This window comes from Bolinopsis microptera, chromosome 3 (genome assembly GCF_026151205.1).
Source record: "Bolinopsis microptera isolate Bmic1 chromosome 3, MBARI_Bmic_1.0, whole genome shotgun sequence".
NCBI lineage: Eukaryota > Metazoa > Ctenophora > Tentaculata > Lobata > Bolinopsidae > Bolinopsis > Bolinopsis microptera.
In genome coordinates this window covers 19,195,103-19,212,701 of record NC_087074.1, presented here as the reverse complement: position 1 = coordinate 19,212,701, position 17,599 = coordinate 19,195,103, and the positions used below count along the sequence as shown (strand labels likewise).

Genomic DNA, 17,599 nt, shown 5'->3' with positions numbered 1-17,599 from the left:
CTCAACCTCTCTTCCTATTGTTACTCCTCAACCTCTCTTCCTATTGTTACTCCTCAACCTCTCTTCCTATTGTTACTCCTCAACCTCTCTTCCTATTGTTACTCATCAACCTCTCTTCCTATTGTTACTCCTCAACCTCTCTTCCTATTGTTACTCCTCACCCTCTCTTCCTATTGTTACTCCTCAACCTCTCTTCCTATTGTTACTCCTCAACCTCTCTTCCTATTGTTACTCCTCAACCTCTCTTCCTATTGTTACTCCTCACCCTCTCTTCCTATTGTTACTCCTCAACCTCTCTTCCTATTGTTACTCCTCAACCTCTCTTCCTATTGTTACTCCTCAACCTCTCTTCCTATTGTTACTCCTCAACCTCTCTTCCTATTGTTACTCCTCAACCTCTCTTCCTATTGTTACTCCTCAACCTCTCTTCCTATTGTTACTCCTCAACCTCTCTTCCTATTGTTACTCCTCACCCTCTCTTCCTATTGTTACTCCTCAACCTCTCTTCCTATTGTTACTCCTCAACCTCTCTTCCTATTGTTACTCCTCAACCTCTCTTCCTATTGTTACTCCTCAGCCCCTCTTCCTATTGTTACTCCTCAACCTCTCTTCCTATTGTTACTCCTCAACCTCTCTTCCTATTGTTACTCCTCAACCTTTCTTCCTATTGTTACTCCTCAACCTCTCTTCCTATTGTTACTCCTCAACCTCTCTTCCTATTGTTACTCCTCAACCTCTCTTCCTATTGTTACTCCTCAACCTCTCTTCCTATTGTTACTCCTCACCCTCTCTTCCTATTGTTACTCCTCAACCTCTCTTCCTATTGTTACTCCTCAACCTCTCTTCCTATTGTTACTCCTCAACCTCTCTTCCTATTGTTACTCCTCAACCTCTCTTCCTATTGTTACTCCTCAACCTCTCTTCCTATTGTTACTCCTCAACCTCTCTTCCTATTGTTACTCCTCAACCTCTCTTCCTATTGTTACTCCTCAGCCCCTTTCCGGTCTCCAACGCAGACATTAGTTTCACCAGCTCCTTGTTTTCGTTTTCTGGTAACCGCGGGTGGGGATTCACTTCGTCCCATGAGTCACGTGACGTTTGGATGATTTCTGAAAGAACCGCTGTCAGTTGAGTGGCTCTGTATATAATAGACAATAATATATTTGTGTCGATAATTCTGACATGAAAACTAGGTTTGTTTTATAATGAACATCCCAACAGAATTCATCGCTACTCGCTGGTCACTGTGAAAACTCTCTCGATTAAACGTTTGACGTTTCTAACTGGTTTTTAAAGTCAGAACATACCTGATAATGCATCGGACAGATTGTTAAGATCGCATATCTGTTGTTGTAGGTTATGTTCTGATATCCTGTTCACCTGAAAATGTTACAGTGAAGTTTGTTAAAGGAGGATTATACAGAGATTATATAATCACATACTATAATCACCGAGTACATACTATTACTAAGGCATAAGATTTTTATAACTAGTAAAAAGTTAAGTTATAACTGATCATATTACCTCAGTAGAAACGAAATGTTCCTTCTTCTCGATCTCCAGATCAAGTTTGGTCCTCAGGTAGTTGGGGAGACTGTCCTGAGCCAGGTAGGGTATCCGGCCCTCAGTAAGCTGCTCCAGGGTGGTATCAGGACCTGTTCCTGTGCTGGTTAGCAGTGGTAGTAGCACCAGGTTCTGTAGTTGGGGTGTCTGGAGGATGATAGAACTAGAATTAACATGTAAATTTATAATCTATCGATTTTGAAAAACATCACAAATGGAGACATAATTGAATTTAGACTAAGTGTGATGCAGATGGTCATCTTTCTGTTTAAAAACTCACATCTTCTTTGGTAAGGGCCTTCTGTAGGAAGTTGAGCTGTCCAGCTAGCGTGGTAAAGTTCTCATTAACATCTGGCCAAATAACCCCTCCCAACTCCAACTTTCTCATGAAGGTCTGCAGTGACCCCTTCACCTGGACAGAACGTTATTTTCAACTCTTGTGACAGAACATTTTCAAAGCTTCAAAGCAGTTAAATAAACGTTTTGCGCTTCAGTTTTGTTTTGAAAGCAAAGCAAAATAAGCAATCGCAAAGGTTAAACATATTGTTGCGTTTAAATTCTGGTAACAAGCATTCCATTTTACAAGCTACGTGCTATAATTACTATAATTAATTATGAAACAATTTAAGATATTTTAACTCTGGACACGACAAGCGTAACGGGTATTATTTCTTTCGAACTGATAAGTCTCTTGTTTAATGAGTTTAATCTTACCCCGTTCACACGTTGGAGGATGGTTGATAGAGCGTTGTCTACTTCCTTCTCCATTCTAAAATAATGGAAACTGCTTAATACTCTCTTTTTGAAAGTTTTGTAATTCACTCGGTCAAAATAAATTTCAGTGTTACTTTAGTACTTCGTTGGTTAAAGGAAAGCCGAAGACGATTCAAACCTGCATGACACCCACAATTGCGGGTAAAGCTCACATTTCAACAATCCATTTTAGGAAGAATTTTAAAACTGCTTGTCAGAATGGTGGGAGTAGTATGCATTGTATTTCAACTCGAAGAAAAGCTTTGACTTCCATTCAAATGAACTAAATCAGAGTCAAAACAGGAAAAGTTACATAAAACAAAATCAACTTTTTCAAATCTGAATAACTAGGTACACAATTTAAGATTAGCCAATTGGTATTCAGCTGATTATTGAAAAACGGAAAATTCTATGACTTATGCAATCAATTATAGAATCATTATCATTATCATCACTATGTAAATCAAATTTGTAATCTAATTTAGTTTAAAACTAACAAAATATACCCTATAAAAAGATGAATAAATTACTCGCAATCGCCTAATCAAACGTTGACTTAACTTGCATTATAAAAAATTGTTCAAGAGACAAATACAGTTCTCAATCAGAGCAAGGAGCAGCATCATTTCATCTCAGAAGCAAAAGGGAAGAAAGGTGAATGCTTATAGTGAGGTACAGCACAGGTTCTCCAGCCTTTAGGCCCAACTTTTTTGTACAGGTTATTCAGAGTTTCCACATCATCAGCATCAAGAGAGAAACCAAACACATTGAGGTTCTCTTCAATTCTGGACGGTGTCACACTCTTTGGGATCACTGCGTTGCCTGGAGTAGGAGTAACAGAGTAAGAAAAGGGGTGGTTTTTAATAAAGTTAAATATTATCTTGTATACGGAATGCCAGGAAGTTCATAAATAGCCAAACTTTTAATCGATACGACTGTTCTCACTGCTCAAGGCACGTGGTATTTATTTTCTTTACGATCCAGCAAAAACGAACAACCCGACAGCAAATTTACATCGTGCTGTATCTGAAGAAATACCTTTATCTATTTGGTATCTGATCATGACTTGTCCAGTACTGACACCATGTTTCTCTGCTATTCCCACCAAATCCTCGTCCTCTCTCAAGTCAACTTGCTTTTTGTGACGATATTCACTTCCGGGATTCCCTGAAATATAAAAGCTATTTAAGTTATTAAAAACCAAATTTAACCACCATAATCTAATAAATTCTATACTTCATTCGAGACTAAACGTTGTGCAAACTCTGTTCTATTAAATTTTGTATTATTTTTTACAATTAATGTCTGCAATAATGGATGTAAGGAGTTAGGTCCCGACGGATTTGTACAACTTTCTAATTCATATAGGAATTTCTAAAGCCACCCATCTCGATAAAATACTTCAATAAGCTATTTAAACAAGCTTGTAAAATCTAACTATGTTCGTGAATACAACAAGCAGCTTGAACAAAATCATCAAAATATTTTGAGAATGATGTCATCGTTATTCATGTCACATAATGAATAATAACCACACAGTTTTACTCACCTAAAGGGCTGTAAGCGACGAAAGAAATGTCTTGTTTCTTGCAGTATTCCAGAAGTTCCAAGTTAGGTAGATGGGGATGGGACTCCACTTGCAAGTTGGCTGGCTTGATGTTGGCAAAGCTCAGAACTTCTTCGATCTAAGCATTTTAACAGTTTTCTAGTGATCGATATTGTATTTGATATACTCAAACAAGCACACCAACATGATTTAAACATTTCTATTGCGTGGCTTCATGGTAGCTGCCAAATTACAGATAACATCACAGAGATTACCTGAGCAATATTGAAGTTTGAGAGACCAATATTTTTGCACTTTCCCGATTCAACCAGTTTTTCTAAAACTCCCCATGTCTCAGCGAATGATGGGGATTTGGTGTCCATGATTGATACTTGATTTTCATCCTGAAAGGAAAGATCATAGTCGATAGATAGGTGCTTTTAGTATAGTAATCTATCTGATGATTAATTAGACATTATGACATGCCTGATATGTTTTTCTTACAACATTTAAGATAAAAAGCACTGACTTATCAACTTTTTTTAAACGTTTCAGTCTAATTCCAGTTCTCACCATAGGAAACAGACTCCCCATCCCAGGCTCAAGAGCAATTGGCCAGTGAATCAAATACAGATCGAGGTAGTCTAGTTGAAGATCTGATAGACTTTCATTAAACGATGATTCTACCTGAAGGAATGGAATTATGTTCATAAAATATAACATAACAAACTCTTAAAAAAACAGAGATCTAAGATTTAAAATACAATAAATGGTCTATAACAATAATGACACTGATTGATCACCTCTTCAGCCCTATGAAAAGTGTTCCATAACTTGCTCGTAATAAACACATCCTCTCTTTTGATAACACCCTCGCTGAATACCTTGGAGAACACCTCACCAATCTCTGGTTCATTTCCGTACACCTGGTAATTGACTGGTAATTGACTGGTAATTGACTGGTAATTGACTGGTAATTGACTGGTAATTGACTGGTAATTGACTGGTAATTGACTGGTAATTGACTGGTAATTGACTGGTAATTGACTGGTAATTGACTGGTAATTGACCGGTTAACAGAAATATTATATTCATTTGTGTTAATAAAAAGGATCACCAATATGAGCAGTCATTCCCCTTATAGGCTATAGCCCTATCGGGGGGGGGGGGGGGGGGGGGGGGGCCGTGTCATGTCCGTCTATGTCCGCCTATGTCCTGTCCTTTTTGGATTCTATGAGACAACGGACGTGTTTTTTGGGACATTGGCGGACACGGACGGACATTGGCGGACTCGGACGGACATTGGCGGACTCGGACGGACATTGGCGGACTCGGACGGACATTGGCGGACCCGGACGGACATTGGCGGACTTGGATGGACATTGGCGGACATTGGTGGACATTAGCGGACAAACATTTTGAGGACTGAAGAGTACTGAAGAGTACTAAAGAGTACTGAGGAGGATGGCTGAGAAGGATGGCTGAGGAGGATGACTGAGGAGGATGACTGAGGAGGATGACTGAGGAGGATGACTGAGAGGGAGGAGAAGGATCAGGAAGACCCAGGAGGAGGAGGAGGAGGAGGACCCAGAAGGAGGACCTAGGAGGAGGAGGAGGAGAACTGAGGAGGATGACTGAGGAGGAGGAGGACTCAGGAGGAGGACTGAGGAGAACTGAGAAGGAGGAGGACTGAGGAGGATGGCTGAGGAGGATGGCTGAGGAGGATGACTGAGAGGGAGGAGGAGGAGGAAGAGGAGGAAGAGGACTGAGGAGGAGGAGGAGAAGGACTGAGGAGGAGAAGGAGGACCCAGGAGGAGGAGGACCCAGGAGGAGGAGGACCCAGGAGGAGGACCCAGGAAAAGGCCCCAGGAGGGGGAGGAGGACTGGGGAGGAGGAGAACTGTTGAGGACTGATGAGGAGGACTGAGGACGAGGAGGAGGAGTAGGAGGAGGACTGAGGAGGGGAGGAGGAAGAGGACTGGGGAGGATCAGGAAGACCCAGGAAGACCCAAGAGGAGGAGGAGGAGGAGGACCCAGGAGGAGGAGGAGGACTGAGGAGGACTGAGGAGGAGGACTGACGATGACTGAGAAGGAGGAGGACTGAGGAGTACTGAGGAGGATGGCTGAGGAGGATGGCTGGGGAGGATGGCTGAGGAGGATGACTGAGGAGGATGACTGAGAGGGAGGAGGAGGAGGACTCAGGAGGAGGACTCAGAAGGAAGAGGAGGAGGACTCAGGAGGAGGACTTAGGAGAAATGCGAAGGAGGACTGAGGAGAACTTAGGAGGAGGAGCAGGAGGAGGACTGAATAGGAGGAGGAGAAGGATGGGGACTGGGAGAGGACTGGGGAGGAGGAGGACTGATGAGAAGGATGAGAAGGAGGACCCAGGAGGAGGAGGACTGAGAAGAAGGATGATGAGGAGGACTGAGGAGGACTGAGGAGGAAGAGGAGGAGGATGAAGAGGAGGAGGAGGACCCAGGAGGAGGACCCAGGAGGAGGAGGAGGACCCAGGAGGAGGAGGACTGGGGAGGAGGAGGACTGTTGAGGACTGATGAGGAGGACTGAGGACGAGGAGGAAGAGTAGGAGGAGGACTGAGGAGGGGAGGAGGAAGAGGACTGAGGAAGATCAGGAAGACCCAGGGGGAGGAGGAGGAAGAGTAGGAGGAGGAAGCATCTAAATGTTATTTCCATTTTTGTCCGTTTTTGTCCATTTTTGTCCGTTTTTGTCCGCTCTATTTTTTGTCCGTTTTGAAAATATAGGGTACCGAACGGACAAAAAACATGATCCCCCTATAACAGCAAAAATTGAACATTTTATTTAGCAATTTAGGTGTCCATTAATGTCCGCCTATGTCCGCCTATGTCCGCCTATGTCCGCCTATGTCCGCCTATGTCCGCCTATGTCCTGTCCTTTTTGGATTCCCCCCTATCGCACAATACACTTCGAAATTGTAGCAAAAAGTCGCAAAACCTACATGAGCACAGTCGATGTGTTTGTATCCAACACTGAGTGCAGTCTCTACAGCTGCTCCAACTACACCGGGCTTACTTTGCCAGGTTCCCAGTCCAACTACTGGCATCTCACTCACTCCACATTTTATGGAGGGGATGGAAATTCCAGAGAGAGATCGCGTCAGTTGTTTTAGGCTTGATGTGAACTGTGAACGAAATAAATGCAGTGCCATGCTGTGTCAACCCGCGTCCTGCAGGCAATTATATTACAGAATACACTCATAATACATTTTCATATTGTCTAATTGTTTCCTCTTTCAAGAATTCACCCTACAAGTTAGTGTTAAGAATGTATAATAATTCGTATATTCGGGACATCATACCTCAATAGTGGTTCCAGTTATTTCATTTTATCGTAGAGTGTACTAAGATATTGTACATTTTGAAAACATTGACCCTTAAATGAGTTTTATCCATAGGTTTGAAATTTCTTTAAAATTAATTTTTTCTGGGTCTGAGAATGTAATGAAACAAAACTTCCGACTTTAGACGTAAAAAGAGTAAAAATTAAAAGATATAAAACATGGTGCGATCAAAAACTATTTCATAAATTAACAAAAAATTCAGAAATTTAACCCAAACATTTTAAAAATTATATCTAATTCAGACCCATAAAATGTTATAAAAAGACTGTATTGATTAAAAATATTGACAGAAAAATTAAACGAACAGAATTATCTATTTCATACCACAAAGCCTCTAGATTTAGATTTTTAATTCTGAAGCAAAGGGGTAGTAGGGCGAGTGTTTATAACGAAGGTAATTAAATATGCGATATCCGTTAGGTCCAGCCTTTTTGTAAAGGTTATTCAGGCAGTCCATATCAGAGGGATCCAAAGAGAAACTGAATATATCCAAGTTTTCTTTCATGCGTGAAAGAGTGCCAGTCTTTGGAATAACTGCATTTCCTGTACAAATTTGATGTCATCAATTTCTGGAAACTAATTAACCAATCATTGTTAAATAAAAAGAACTGTAAAATAAGTACGCGAATTACCTAGGTAAAAATGTCTCCTATCTTTGAAAGATTTCACCTTATCAGTATAACTTGGGCCTGTTTAGTGTTTACCTACCTTTGTCAATTTGGTATCTCAAAAGTACTTTTCCAGCTGTCACATTGTGTTTCTGTGCTATTTTTAGAACATCTTCATCATCTAACAAACTTATCTGATCTTCCTTCTTCCACGTTCTTCCTGGACTTCCTGAATACTGTATGTTACAATGACAAAAACATAAAGATAACTAATCTAAAAGAATTGGGTATGTTTCATCAACATTATCTTACTTTTTACATTGCAGGATGAAGTCATAGTAACAAAAATGATTTCATCAATAATCATCTTACTATATATAAAGCGAGACGATATATATATATATATATTTCGTGTTTTACTGTTTCACTGAATGTCTCAAATATATATATATATTTATCCGTGCCATTTTACTGACACCACGGCATCAACTTTAACGATAATTTCTGCAAAAACCGTAAAAGATATACAACTGAAACTTTTTTGACTGGGTCAAATGCTTTAATGGCCTCCAAATCAGCGTGAAAAAATAAAAAATTGGCCAAGAAATAGGAGTTTTAGAGCCCAAAATTTGGTACCCCAAGTGGTGTCAAAAACGCGAATTAAATAGGTAATAATTGTTTTAGTCTCTTGAGTCTTGACACCATTTTAGGGTTAGACGGGTTCCTGCTAGTTAAACTAATTGTTATTCATGCTGTTTCGCTATTTTATTTAAAATTGTTAAAAGTGAATACCTAAGGGGCCGAATGAGACGAAAGATATGCCATGCTTCTTGCAGAACTCAAGAAGTTCTGTGTTAGGAAAGAGGGGGTGGGACTCAACTTGGAGGTTTACAGGTTTTATTTTAGCACAATCTAAAACCTCTTGTATCTGCAAACGTTTTTAATCGTTAGTATAGTAAAGAAACTAGTAAAGAAACTAGTAAAGACACTTGTAAAAAACTAGTAAAGAAACTATTTCAAAGAAACTAGTAAAGAAACTAGTAAAGAAACTAGTAAAGAAACTTGGTTTACATACAGAACATTTACATTACGACCGAGTTAATCATATTCACTAATAACCGTTGTAATAAGATAGATATTACATAATATACATAATATATAAATAACCTGATCTATATTGAAGTTAGAGAGACCGATGTTTCTGCATTTTCCTGATTCCACCAACTTCTCCATTGCCGCCCAGGTCTCAGAAAACGGCGGGGGGTTCGGATCAATCTTACTCTGAAGATAAGAATGTACTAGTGGATAGTGGTTTTGTGTGTGCTGTATGTAAGCTTCATGAGCACAAGAGGGACAATGAGGTGGAAAATAACTACAAAATAAACGATAATAAGGCTAAAGAAGTATAAAAACACTTGATTTACCTCAGGATCATAGCCCCCTTTATCGTCAGGTTCCAGTGGCATGGGCCAGTGTATCAGGTAAAGGTCCAGGTAATCCAGTTGCAGATTAGATAGTGTTTCGTTACATGCAGTCTCAACCTTAAAACAGGAAAAATATCATCTGTAAACGGAATAAAGCAATTGATCTTTGTTGAAGGTCATTACTGAAAAGATATCCAGAACGTGAATAGTTAATCTTATGATGTTACTTACCAGATGACCTCTCTGGAAGGTGCCCCAAAGTTTGCTTGTAATGAACATGTCTTCTCTTTTTATACTGCCATTAGTAAACATCTTGGAGAAAGCCTGGCCAATCTCTGGTTCATTATCGTAACACTGATTGGTGATGCTAGTTTGGAATAAGAAGTGTCATGGAGATGACGGTATTTTAACTTCCACCAAGGAGTAACACAGTGGGATAACGATTGACAGGAAATAGTTTAACTTACGTAAGCACAGTCAACGTGTCTGTATCCAGCTGCCAGAGCCATCTCTACTTCACCTCTGGGATCTTTAGTTCGAGACGTTCCAAACCCAACTACTGGCATCTGGCTTACTCCGCACGGTATTGTTGGAATAGACATGGTCGGTCAGACAACACCACAGAACTTCAGTGAGGCCACTGTCTCCAGCTTTCAAGTTTGCTAATGTGATCATATATTATACAGTTCACTTTCTATTTTGCATAGAAAAGAATTGTTCTACCAGTATACAATATCAGTACTATGTACTTGTATAGTGTATACAACTTAGCGAGTGATATTTAAGATTTTTGAATAATGTAGAATCGAGCATTTCATAGCAGTTTTAATCTCATCAAGGCGTGCTGCAATTAAACGAGAGAATTAACCAAAGATTTAAAGAATTTTTTGAAATAAATAACTAACTGCCAAAAACTGTCAACATTTCAACAAGGATGTGTTGGTGAAATCATGAAACTTGATAAAGTTATAAATATAAACTCTGCGGATAAAAAGCCAAATTTACAATCACATAAAGGTTTAAAATGATATGAATGACTCTTTATTCGAATCTTTAAAATAAATTCATTTAAAAACTAAGAAAGTGTTTTGAAATTTGTTAACAATAATTTAATAAAATTGAATATCTATTATACTCACTTGATTTACAAAAACTGTCGGTAGAACTTCAAAAGGATGGAATTAAAACTGGAGGCTGGAATAAACAGACCATTTGCGATCGGAATTCTACAGAATTACTGAAAGTCCCATATTAAATCTCAGAAGGAAATGGGTAAAGCGGAGAGTGTTTGAAATCAGGGCACAGATAAACACGGTATCCGTAGGGTCCGGCTTTCTTGTGAAGCTTATTCAGGCAGCCCATGTCAGTGGAATCCAAAGAAAAGCCCAAAACATTAAAGTTTTCCGTTATTCGGGATTGAGAAGAACTTTTAGGGATAACAGCATTTCCTGAGTCATTAAAAAATCATTTAACAAATTAACATGCTAAGTCTTGGACAGGCTTAAAAAAGGTGATTCCGAAAAAGGCATCAATCACAAGTTATATTCGACATCAAATAATATGATATGGCGGCGTGTATTTCATGACAGAACTTTATCACCATCACTGAGCACACTTACCTTTGTCAACCTGGTATCTAATAAGAACCTGCCCAGCAGTCACATCGTGTTTGAGTGCTATTTTTAGAACATCTTCATCATTTAACAGATCCAACTGGTCTTCCTTCTTCCATGATCTTCCCGGGGCTCCTGAAGAGGTTGATGATGACAGTTGGCAAGGGGGTATTTGAAAAAATTGAGCGATTTTTGTCAAAGTTTTATAAGCAGAATCTGCTGCAACAGTAAGAACAGATATGTCTGGAAATACCTAGAGGGCTGTAAGAAACGAAAGCGATGTCATTGTTCTTGCAGAACTCAAGAAGCTCCAAGTTTGGAAAAAGAGGGTGGGATTCCACTTGAAGGCAAGCTGGTTTAATCGTAGCATTTTTAAGCACTTCTTTTATCTGAAGTTTATTGATAATGATGACGTGATGCATTAAAATCAATTTTTGTAATAATAAGTTAAGTTCAATGTATGAAAACAATTTCAAAATTTTTGTTCGATATTATGAATAGACAACAAGAATAACTAAAGAAGACTAATTCTAAGCGTTTTGATTTCTTCAGAAGACTTAGAAACATATTAACATACACTGTCTTGCCAATTTTTGATCGCTTCACAATGACCTCATAACTAACAACAACCATTTAAAAAGTATTGCTTCTCTAGGGAAACAAGATGATGAATTACTTGCTGTATATTGAAGTTAGAGAGACCAATATTTTTGCATTTTCCTGACTCCACCAATTTCTCCATTGCAGTCCAGGTTTCCGATAGGGACGGAGATTGAGTGTCCATCAACCTTACATTGTTATCATCCTGAGAGAAATTATGCTGTAACAACACAAAGTGCTTAACTTAATACATTTATGTGGATAAAATATAGAACAATATGATAAATAAACTATCAAGTGAACTGAATATTATCTAGGTCATTTTTAGCAAAGATTTAAAAAAATAACCATACCATTGGATTTAAGGAACCCTTGCCAGGCTCAAATGCGACAGGCCAATGAATCAGATAAAGGTCGAGATAATGAAGCTGCAAATCAGATAATGTCTTATCACAGGCAGGCTCTACCTGTAACAATATATTAAACATTATAGATTTAAACAAGATAAGCAACAGCTCCGTTGGGGGGGACTGGGGAGCCAATGGCATAAAATATGATAGCAACATGCCGTTGTTGCTGGTGAATTGTTGGCAGTGTAACTGAGATGGTATGCAGTGAAATTGCTTTTGTGATGCTTGAGGGCGTGCTTATGGTATTGAGACAGAGTTTTTATCAGCATTACGGTTGAGACTTGGCAAAGAAGTTGCTGCGACAGTGCGACACTATATCTGTTTATTGCTAATAGTGGACCTTTGTAGAATACCGAATTATTGTAACTGTAAGGGTGTTTACCGTATTCATCTGACCATAGAGTTATAAGACTCGAATCCGGATCGGCGACTTTAAATATTGGTGCACTGTTAGGTATCGTTTTCTTTATATAGGGAGGCACTAGACTTGGGAAGTTTTTCAACTTCAGACTAATGCATTCTTTATGATGATACTATGAACTGTTAAATTTTGTGTACATAGAAACCGGACTTGGTACTTACTGGTCATGGTGGAGTACCATCTTTGTACCAGTAATTAACGAAACCTGGTAGTATTGCTCTAAGACCCATTTGTTGTTTTCTATATGGGACTTGGCAGCAAAACCCCAGACGAGGGATCAGTAATTAAGGTGAGACTGCACAAAGCTGTGATATATTTGTAAACGTGCTTCCAGAGGCAAATATTTTTTAAGTTTGTACATGACTATTGACTCTAATGTATCTGGCCATTTTCATTTTCATGGCAGAAATATGTTGCGACCAGTTCAGTTTTTTATCCATTATAACTCCTAAGAAACGGGCTTCAAACGTAGTTCAATAGAATTACAACAATTATAGATCCCATCATAATTGAATGAGGGAGTATATTTGAAAAATTTTTGTTATTTCCCATAACAGTTATGATAATATTATAATAATATAATAATGTAATAATTTAATAATGAGTGTCCTATATCGCATATCAGTAAAATAGTCTGCTGTCCTATTTTTCTGTAATCGTTAGTCTTTTAGCGCTGAGTCTTTTTATTTTGTGAGCACTAATTTTGTTTATCCTTTATTACATTTATTCTACTAAATTTATTTTATTACATTTATTTTTGCAAAGTTTTCCAATAAAAAAGTTGAGTATAATTGTGATGAATAATTGTTCGAAATTATATTTTAAAAGTTCTCAAATGATAATACAAAACTATTTTCCAGGGGGGGGGGGGGCCAATGGCATAAAATTGCATAAAATGAAAACTTTTTCTATGGAGAAAATGGAAAAACCCTTGAGTAATTCTCCATTTTATTCCATTATTCCCCCCCCCACCCCCACCCCACTTAAGAACACACTTACATGACTGCCCCGATGAGAAGTGGACCATAGTTTACCGGTAATGAATACCTCTTCTCTCTGAATATCACCAGTGGCGAAGGTTTTAGAGAATGCACGACCAATCTCCACCTCATTCCGGTAAACCTGGATTTAAACATGAGCATTATTGACATCAAATTTGATAAAACGGTCTGCGAGGCTCTTTTTAGTTTACCTTCACTTTGGTTTATAATACGTGGACACTGGACAGCGCTCTATTTTCTGGCCCCAATAAACATTTTCGAAAGAATAACAAAAAATATAAACCTACATGAGCACAGTCAATATGTCTATATCCGGTGTTCAATGCCATTTCAACAGCAGCTTGGGGATCACTGGTTTTGGAGGTTCCAAATCCTACAACTGGCATCTGGCTTACTCCGCATGTTATTGTTGAAATAGACATTCTGAAATGGTTGATATCTTTTAAATTAACAGGTTAGGTTATATTATCCTTCGCCATTATCTAATTCCTCTGAAAAATGCAGTGGATACCTGACAAATTGAAATTTTGTTGGTACTTTAAGTTTCAAATTGGAATTCAATTTCAGGATTGAATCTTTGAGAAAGGAGATGGTAATCGTGCTAGTACAAAATCTTGCTATCAATACGGAATCTTCCTTTTATACGGGCATGCCCGGGTATGTAATAACGTAAATTATAAAGATGTCCAGATAATATCTTAATTGTGGACCGTATTTATAATTACTAAATAAAACGATGTAATAGTGTTGGTCACTTCAAAGTTTTCTTACTACATGATAACAAAACTAGATGCAATTAATCACAATTATACCTATTTTAAAAATAATCTCAAATTTCTGATAAAAATGCAGAAAATAATGGGTAATAACCCGGTAAAAATGATTATTAATTTCAGAGAATGATGGGCATTAAACCCGGTCAAAGTAAAACTACGATGACAATCAAAGAAGTAGCCTTGATGTAGGATAAGTTAAAAATGTTATAATCTTAATTATTTAAAAACTAATGCTTTTTCCCATAATAATATAAAATAAATGCTAGCTTAAATTCTAGTTTAAAGCACATGACAGAGTCATGAGTTTCTCTAAAGCTCAGAAGTAAAGGGGTAGTTTGGCGAATTCTGCCAATGAAGAACATTGCAGGTGCGATAACCTTTAGGTCCAGCTTTCTTGTACAGGTTATTCAGAGTTTCCATATCAGCGGCATCAAGAGAGAAACCAAACACATTGAGGTTCTCTTCAATTCTGGACGGTGTGACACTTTTTGGGATCACTGCATTGCCTGGGAAAAGATAAAGGTACAGATCTTATTGACCAACATAAGGGCAAAGAATTTTTATTTTTATTTCCAATAAAAATCTACAGGTAGATCTAATTTGTTTTTCTACACAATACCTTTCTCCACTTGGTATCGAATGAGGACCTGTCCAGCGGTAACTCCGTGTTTCTGACCTATCTTCAGAACCTCCTCCTCGTGCAACAGATCAACCTGGTCTTCCTTACGGAAAACACTGCCTGGATTACCTGCAAGTACGTGTTATGGTGAGGGTTACCTGTGTGTACGTGTTATGGTGAGGGTTACCTGTGTGTACGTGTTATAGTGAGGGTTACCTGTGTGTACGTGTTATGTTGAGGGTTACCTGTGTGTACGTGTTATGGTGAGGGTTACCTGTGTGTACGTGTCCTGGTGAGGGTTACCTGTGTGTACGTGTTATGTTGAGGGTTACCTGTGTGTACGTGTTATGGTGAGGGTTACCTGTGTGTACGTGTTATGGTGAGGGTTACCTGTGTGTACGTGTTATGGTGAGGGTTACCTGTGTGTACGTATTATGGTGAGGGTTACCTGTGTGTACGTGTTATGGTGAGGGTTACCTGTGTGTACGTGTCCTGGTGAGGGTTACCTGTGTGTACGTGTTATGGTGAGGGTTACCTGTGTGTACGTGTTATGGTGAGGGTTACCTGTGTGTACGTGTTATGGTGAGGGTTACCTGTGTGTACGTGTTATGGTGAGGGTTACCTGTGTGTACGTGTTATGGTGAGGGTTACCTGTGTGTACGTGTTATGGTGAGGGTTACCTGTGTGTACGTGTTATGGTGAGGGTTACCTGTGTGTACGTGTTATGGTGAGGGTTACCTGTGTGTACGTGTTATGTTGAGGGTTACCTGTGTGTACGTGTTATGGTGAGGGTTACCTGTGTGTACGTGTCCTGGTGAGGGTTACCTGTGTGTACGTGTTATGTTGAGGGTTACCTGTGTGTACGTGTTATGGTGAGGGTTACCTGTGTGTACGTATTATGGTGAGGGTTACCTGTGTGTACGTGTTATGGTGAGGGTTACCTGTGTGTACGTGTTATGGTGAGGGTAACCTGTGTGTACGTGTTATGGTGAGGGTTACCTGTGTGTACGTGTTATGGTGAGGGTTACCTGTGTGTACGTGTTATGGTGAGGGTTACCTGTGTGTACGTGTCCTGGTGAGGGTTACCTGTGTGTACGTGTTATGGTGAGGGTTACCTGTGTGTACGTGTTATGGTGAGGGTTACCTGTGTGTACGTGTTATGGTGAGGGTTACCTGTGTGTACGTGTTATGGTGAGGGTTACCTGTGTGTACGTGTTATGGTGAGGGTTGTGAGTGTGATTAGGGTTCGGAAGAGAGTTGAATAAGGGTTAAATATTTTCAGGTAGGATGTCGTGGAGCTGGATAAAATGAACGCTGTCATTTTTAGAGCCACAACTACACTTTATTACATGATGGAGAAGGAGATTTTATTTTTGAAGCTATCTTGAAGTAGAACCATACTGGGTGAATCAAAAAAATCTATAATACTCGATATATTTGAACGTCTAAAATGTAATAAAAGCTACCTAGAGGGCTGTACGCGACAAAGGACATGCCGTGTTTCTTGCAGAAATCGAGAAGTTCCAAATTAGGTAGATGGGCATGGGACTCCACTTGAAGGTTGGCGGGTTTGATCTTAGCACAGCCAAGAACTTCTTCGATCTAAAAAAATGCATGTGTTTCTAAAGTCTTTTTATTATGATGAACGATTGACAGATATTGGACTACGAGATCATTATAAAACATTTTTGATCTATTGATGCAGTCATATTTAACATATTCTAAATCTAGGCCACATCACAAAGATTACCTGAGCAATATTGAAGTTGGAGAGACCAATATTTTTGCACTTTCCCGATTCAACCAGTTTTTCTAATGCTCCCCAGGTTTCAGCGAATGATGGGGACTTGGTGTCCATCATCGAAACTTTGTCATCATCCTAAAAACAATCTTATTATTTTTATGTAAGCTCTTTCAGTAAGTACGAGCTACGAGGCAGATCGTAATATCATAGAATTTAATATTTAATACCTTTAGTATCCTTGACTTAGGTGCACGGCCACGGCATCGTGTCTTTTTATAACATGAAATAAACACACTTTTTAATCAAAAACACTAGAAATTCCGCAATTCAAAAACAAGTACCCACCACGGGAAACAGGGTCCCTTTGCCTGGTTCCAGAGCAACCGGCCAGTGAATCAAGTACAGATCCAGATATTCGAGTTGTAGGTTTTTGAGGGTTGTATCACATGCTGCTTCAACCTGTAAACAACAAAACGTTGGTTCTAGATAATTGTACCGTCAATTTTTACTATCTAGGACGATTATTCAGTACAGAGCACAATTAATTGAATTAACAATTGAATTAACAAAAATATATAATCTTTTAGTTATTTAACAAATTAATTGAATAAATCACCTCATCGGCCCGGTGGAATGTATTCCAGAGTTTGCTGGTGATGAATATTTCCTCCCTCTTTATTCCACCCTCGCCGAACATCTTTGCAAAAGATTCACCAATTTCAGCTTCGTTCTGATAAACCTAAGAGTCCGCAATTAAAATTGGTTAAATACTTACAGTGGATCACACGGTGACACAATATTAAGACTTTAATGAGCTTTGTGCTTAAAAAATTTGGATGCCAAAGTCTAAAAGAATTGAATGAAATTGCAGCAAAAAGTCGCAAAACCTACATGAGCACAGTCGATGTGTTTGTATCCAACACTGAGTGCAGTCTCTACAGCTGCTCCAACTACACCGGGCTTACTTTGCCAGGTCCCCAGTCCAACTACTGGCATCTCACTCACTCCACATTTTATGGTAGGGTAAGACATGACTAATCGCACCTTACATTATGATATGGTTTAGTTAAAGGTGTTATATTTCAGAAGTATTCTCAGACAATTTTAATCGAGACAATAAATTATTGGGAACACTGATCTACCTA

At 38.9% G+C, this 17,599-nt stretch overlaps 3 protein-coding genes across 3 annotated transcripts in view; all 3 read right to left on the bottom strand.

The window, feature by feature from the left end:
• Positions 1 to 299: 299 nt before the first annotated feature.
• Positions 300 to 2,340, bottom strand: LOC134812830 (mediator of RNA polymerase II transcription subunit 8-like). Its single transcript, XM_063820406.1, has 5 exons — positions 2,278 to 2,340; positions 1,844 to 1,975; positions 1,525 to 1,710; positions 1,308 to 1,380; positions 300 to 1,109 (listed from the first exon to the last, which is right to left on the bottom strand). Exons 1-5 carry the CDS (start codon positions 2,329 to 2,331, stop codon positions 964 to 966), a joined length of 591 nt encoding a protein of 196 aa, XP_063676476.1. The 5' UTR covers positions 2,332 to 2,340; the 3' UTR covers positions 300 to 963.
• Positions 2,341 to 2,584: 244 nt separating this feature from the next.
• Positions 2,585 to 17,599, bottom strand: part of LOC134813273 (uncharacterized) — a 38,659-nt gene continuing 23,644 nt past the window's right edge. Inside the window, exons 2-15 of the mRNA XM_063820963.1 lie at positions 9,738 to 9,932; positions 9,502 to 9,624; positions 9,271 to 9,387; positions 9,014 to 9,127; positions 8,639 to 8,774; positions 7,947 to 8,075; positions 7,582 to 7,781; positions 6,837 to 7,052; positions 4,666 to 4,788; positions 4,436 to 4,549; positions 4,138 to 4,266; positions 3,866 to 4,001; positions 3,355 to 3,483; positions 2,585 to 3,138 (exon numbers count right to left, since the gene is read on the bottom strand). Of these exons, the coding sequence (XP_063677033.1) occupies positions 2,939 to 3,138; positions 3,355 to 3,483; positions 3,866 to 4,001; positions 4,138 to 4,266; positions 4,436 to 4,549; positions 4,666 to 4,788; positions 6,837 to 7,052; positions 7,582 to 7,781; positions 7,947 to 8,075; positions 8,639 to 8,774; positions 9,014 to 9,127; positions 9,271 to 9,387; positions 9,502 to 9,624; positions 9,738 to 9,872 (2,001 nt within the window). The 5' untranslated portion in view covers positions 9,873 to 9,932 and the 3' untranslated portion in view covers positions 2,585 to 2,938. The remainder of the gene's footprint in view (positions 3,139 to 3,354; positions 3,484 to 3,865; positions 4,002 to 4,137; positions 4,267 to 4,435; positions 4,550 to 4,665; positions 4,789 to 6,836; positions 7,053 to 7,581; positions 7,782 to 7,946; positions 8,076 to 8,638; positions 8,775 to 9,013; positions 9,128 to 9,270; positions 9,388 to 9,501; positions 9,625 to 9,737; positions 9,933 to 17,599) is intronic.
• LOC134813272 (uncharacterized) lies at positions 10,134 to 17,540 on the bottom strand. Its single transcript, XM_063820961.1, has 14 exons — positions 17,346 to 17,540; positions 17,071 to 17,193; positions 16,800 to 16,913; positions 16,461 to 16,589; positions 16,177 to 16,312; positions 14,711 to 14,839; positions 14,403 to 14,597; positions 13,603 to 13,754; positions 13,314 to 13,436; positions 11,837 to 11,950; positions 11,560 to 11,688; positions 11,137 to 11,272; positions 10,890 to 11,018; positions 10,134 to 10,718 (listed from the first exon to the last, which is right to left on the bottom strand). The coding sequence occupies exons 1-14, from the start codon at positions 17,484 to 17,486 to the stop codon at positions 10,522 to 10,524; spliced, it is 1,947 nt and encodes a 648-aa protein (XP_063677031.1). The 5' UTR covers positions 17,487 to 17,540; the 3' UTR covers positions 10,134 to 10,521.

Bases quoted from the DNA above. Each gene is read 5' to 3' on its own strand.
- LOC134812830 (XM_063820406.1), bottom strand. From the start codon at position 2,331: ATGGAGAAGGAAGTAGACAACGCTCTATCAACCATCCTCCAACGTGTG. The intron at 1,976-2,277 runs GTAAGATTAAAC...CGTTCTGTCCAG, and splicing joins TCCTCCAACGTGTGAACGGG to GTGAAGGGGTCACTGCAGAC. The intron at 1,381-1,524 runs GTAATATGATCA...TAACATTTTCAG, and splicing joins AACATTTCGTTTCTACTGAG to GTGAACAGGATATCAGAACA.
- LOC134813272 (XM_063820961.1), bottom strand. From the start codon at position 17,486: ATGTCTTACCCTACCATAAAATGTGGAGTGAGTGAGATGCCAGTAGTT. The intron at 16,914-17,070 runs GTGATTTATTCA...TGTTGTTTACAG, and splicing joins CATTCCACCGGGCCGATGAG to GTTGAAGCAGCATGTGATAC. The intron at 10,719-10,889 runs GTAAGTGTGCTC...TTAATGACTCAG, and splicing joins TAGATACCAGGTTGACAAAG to GAAATGCTGTTATCCCTAAA.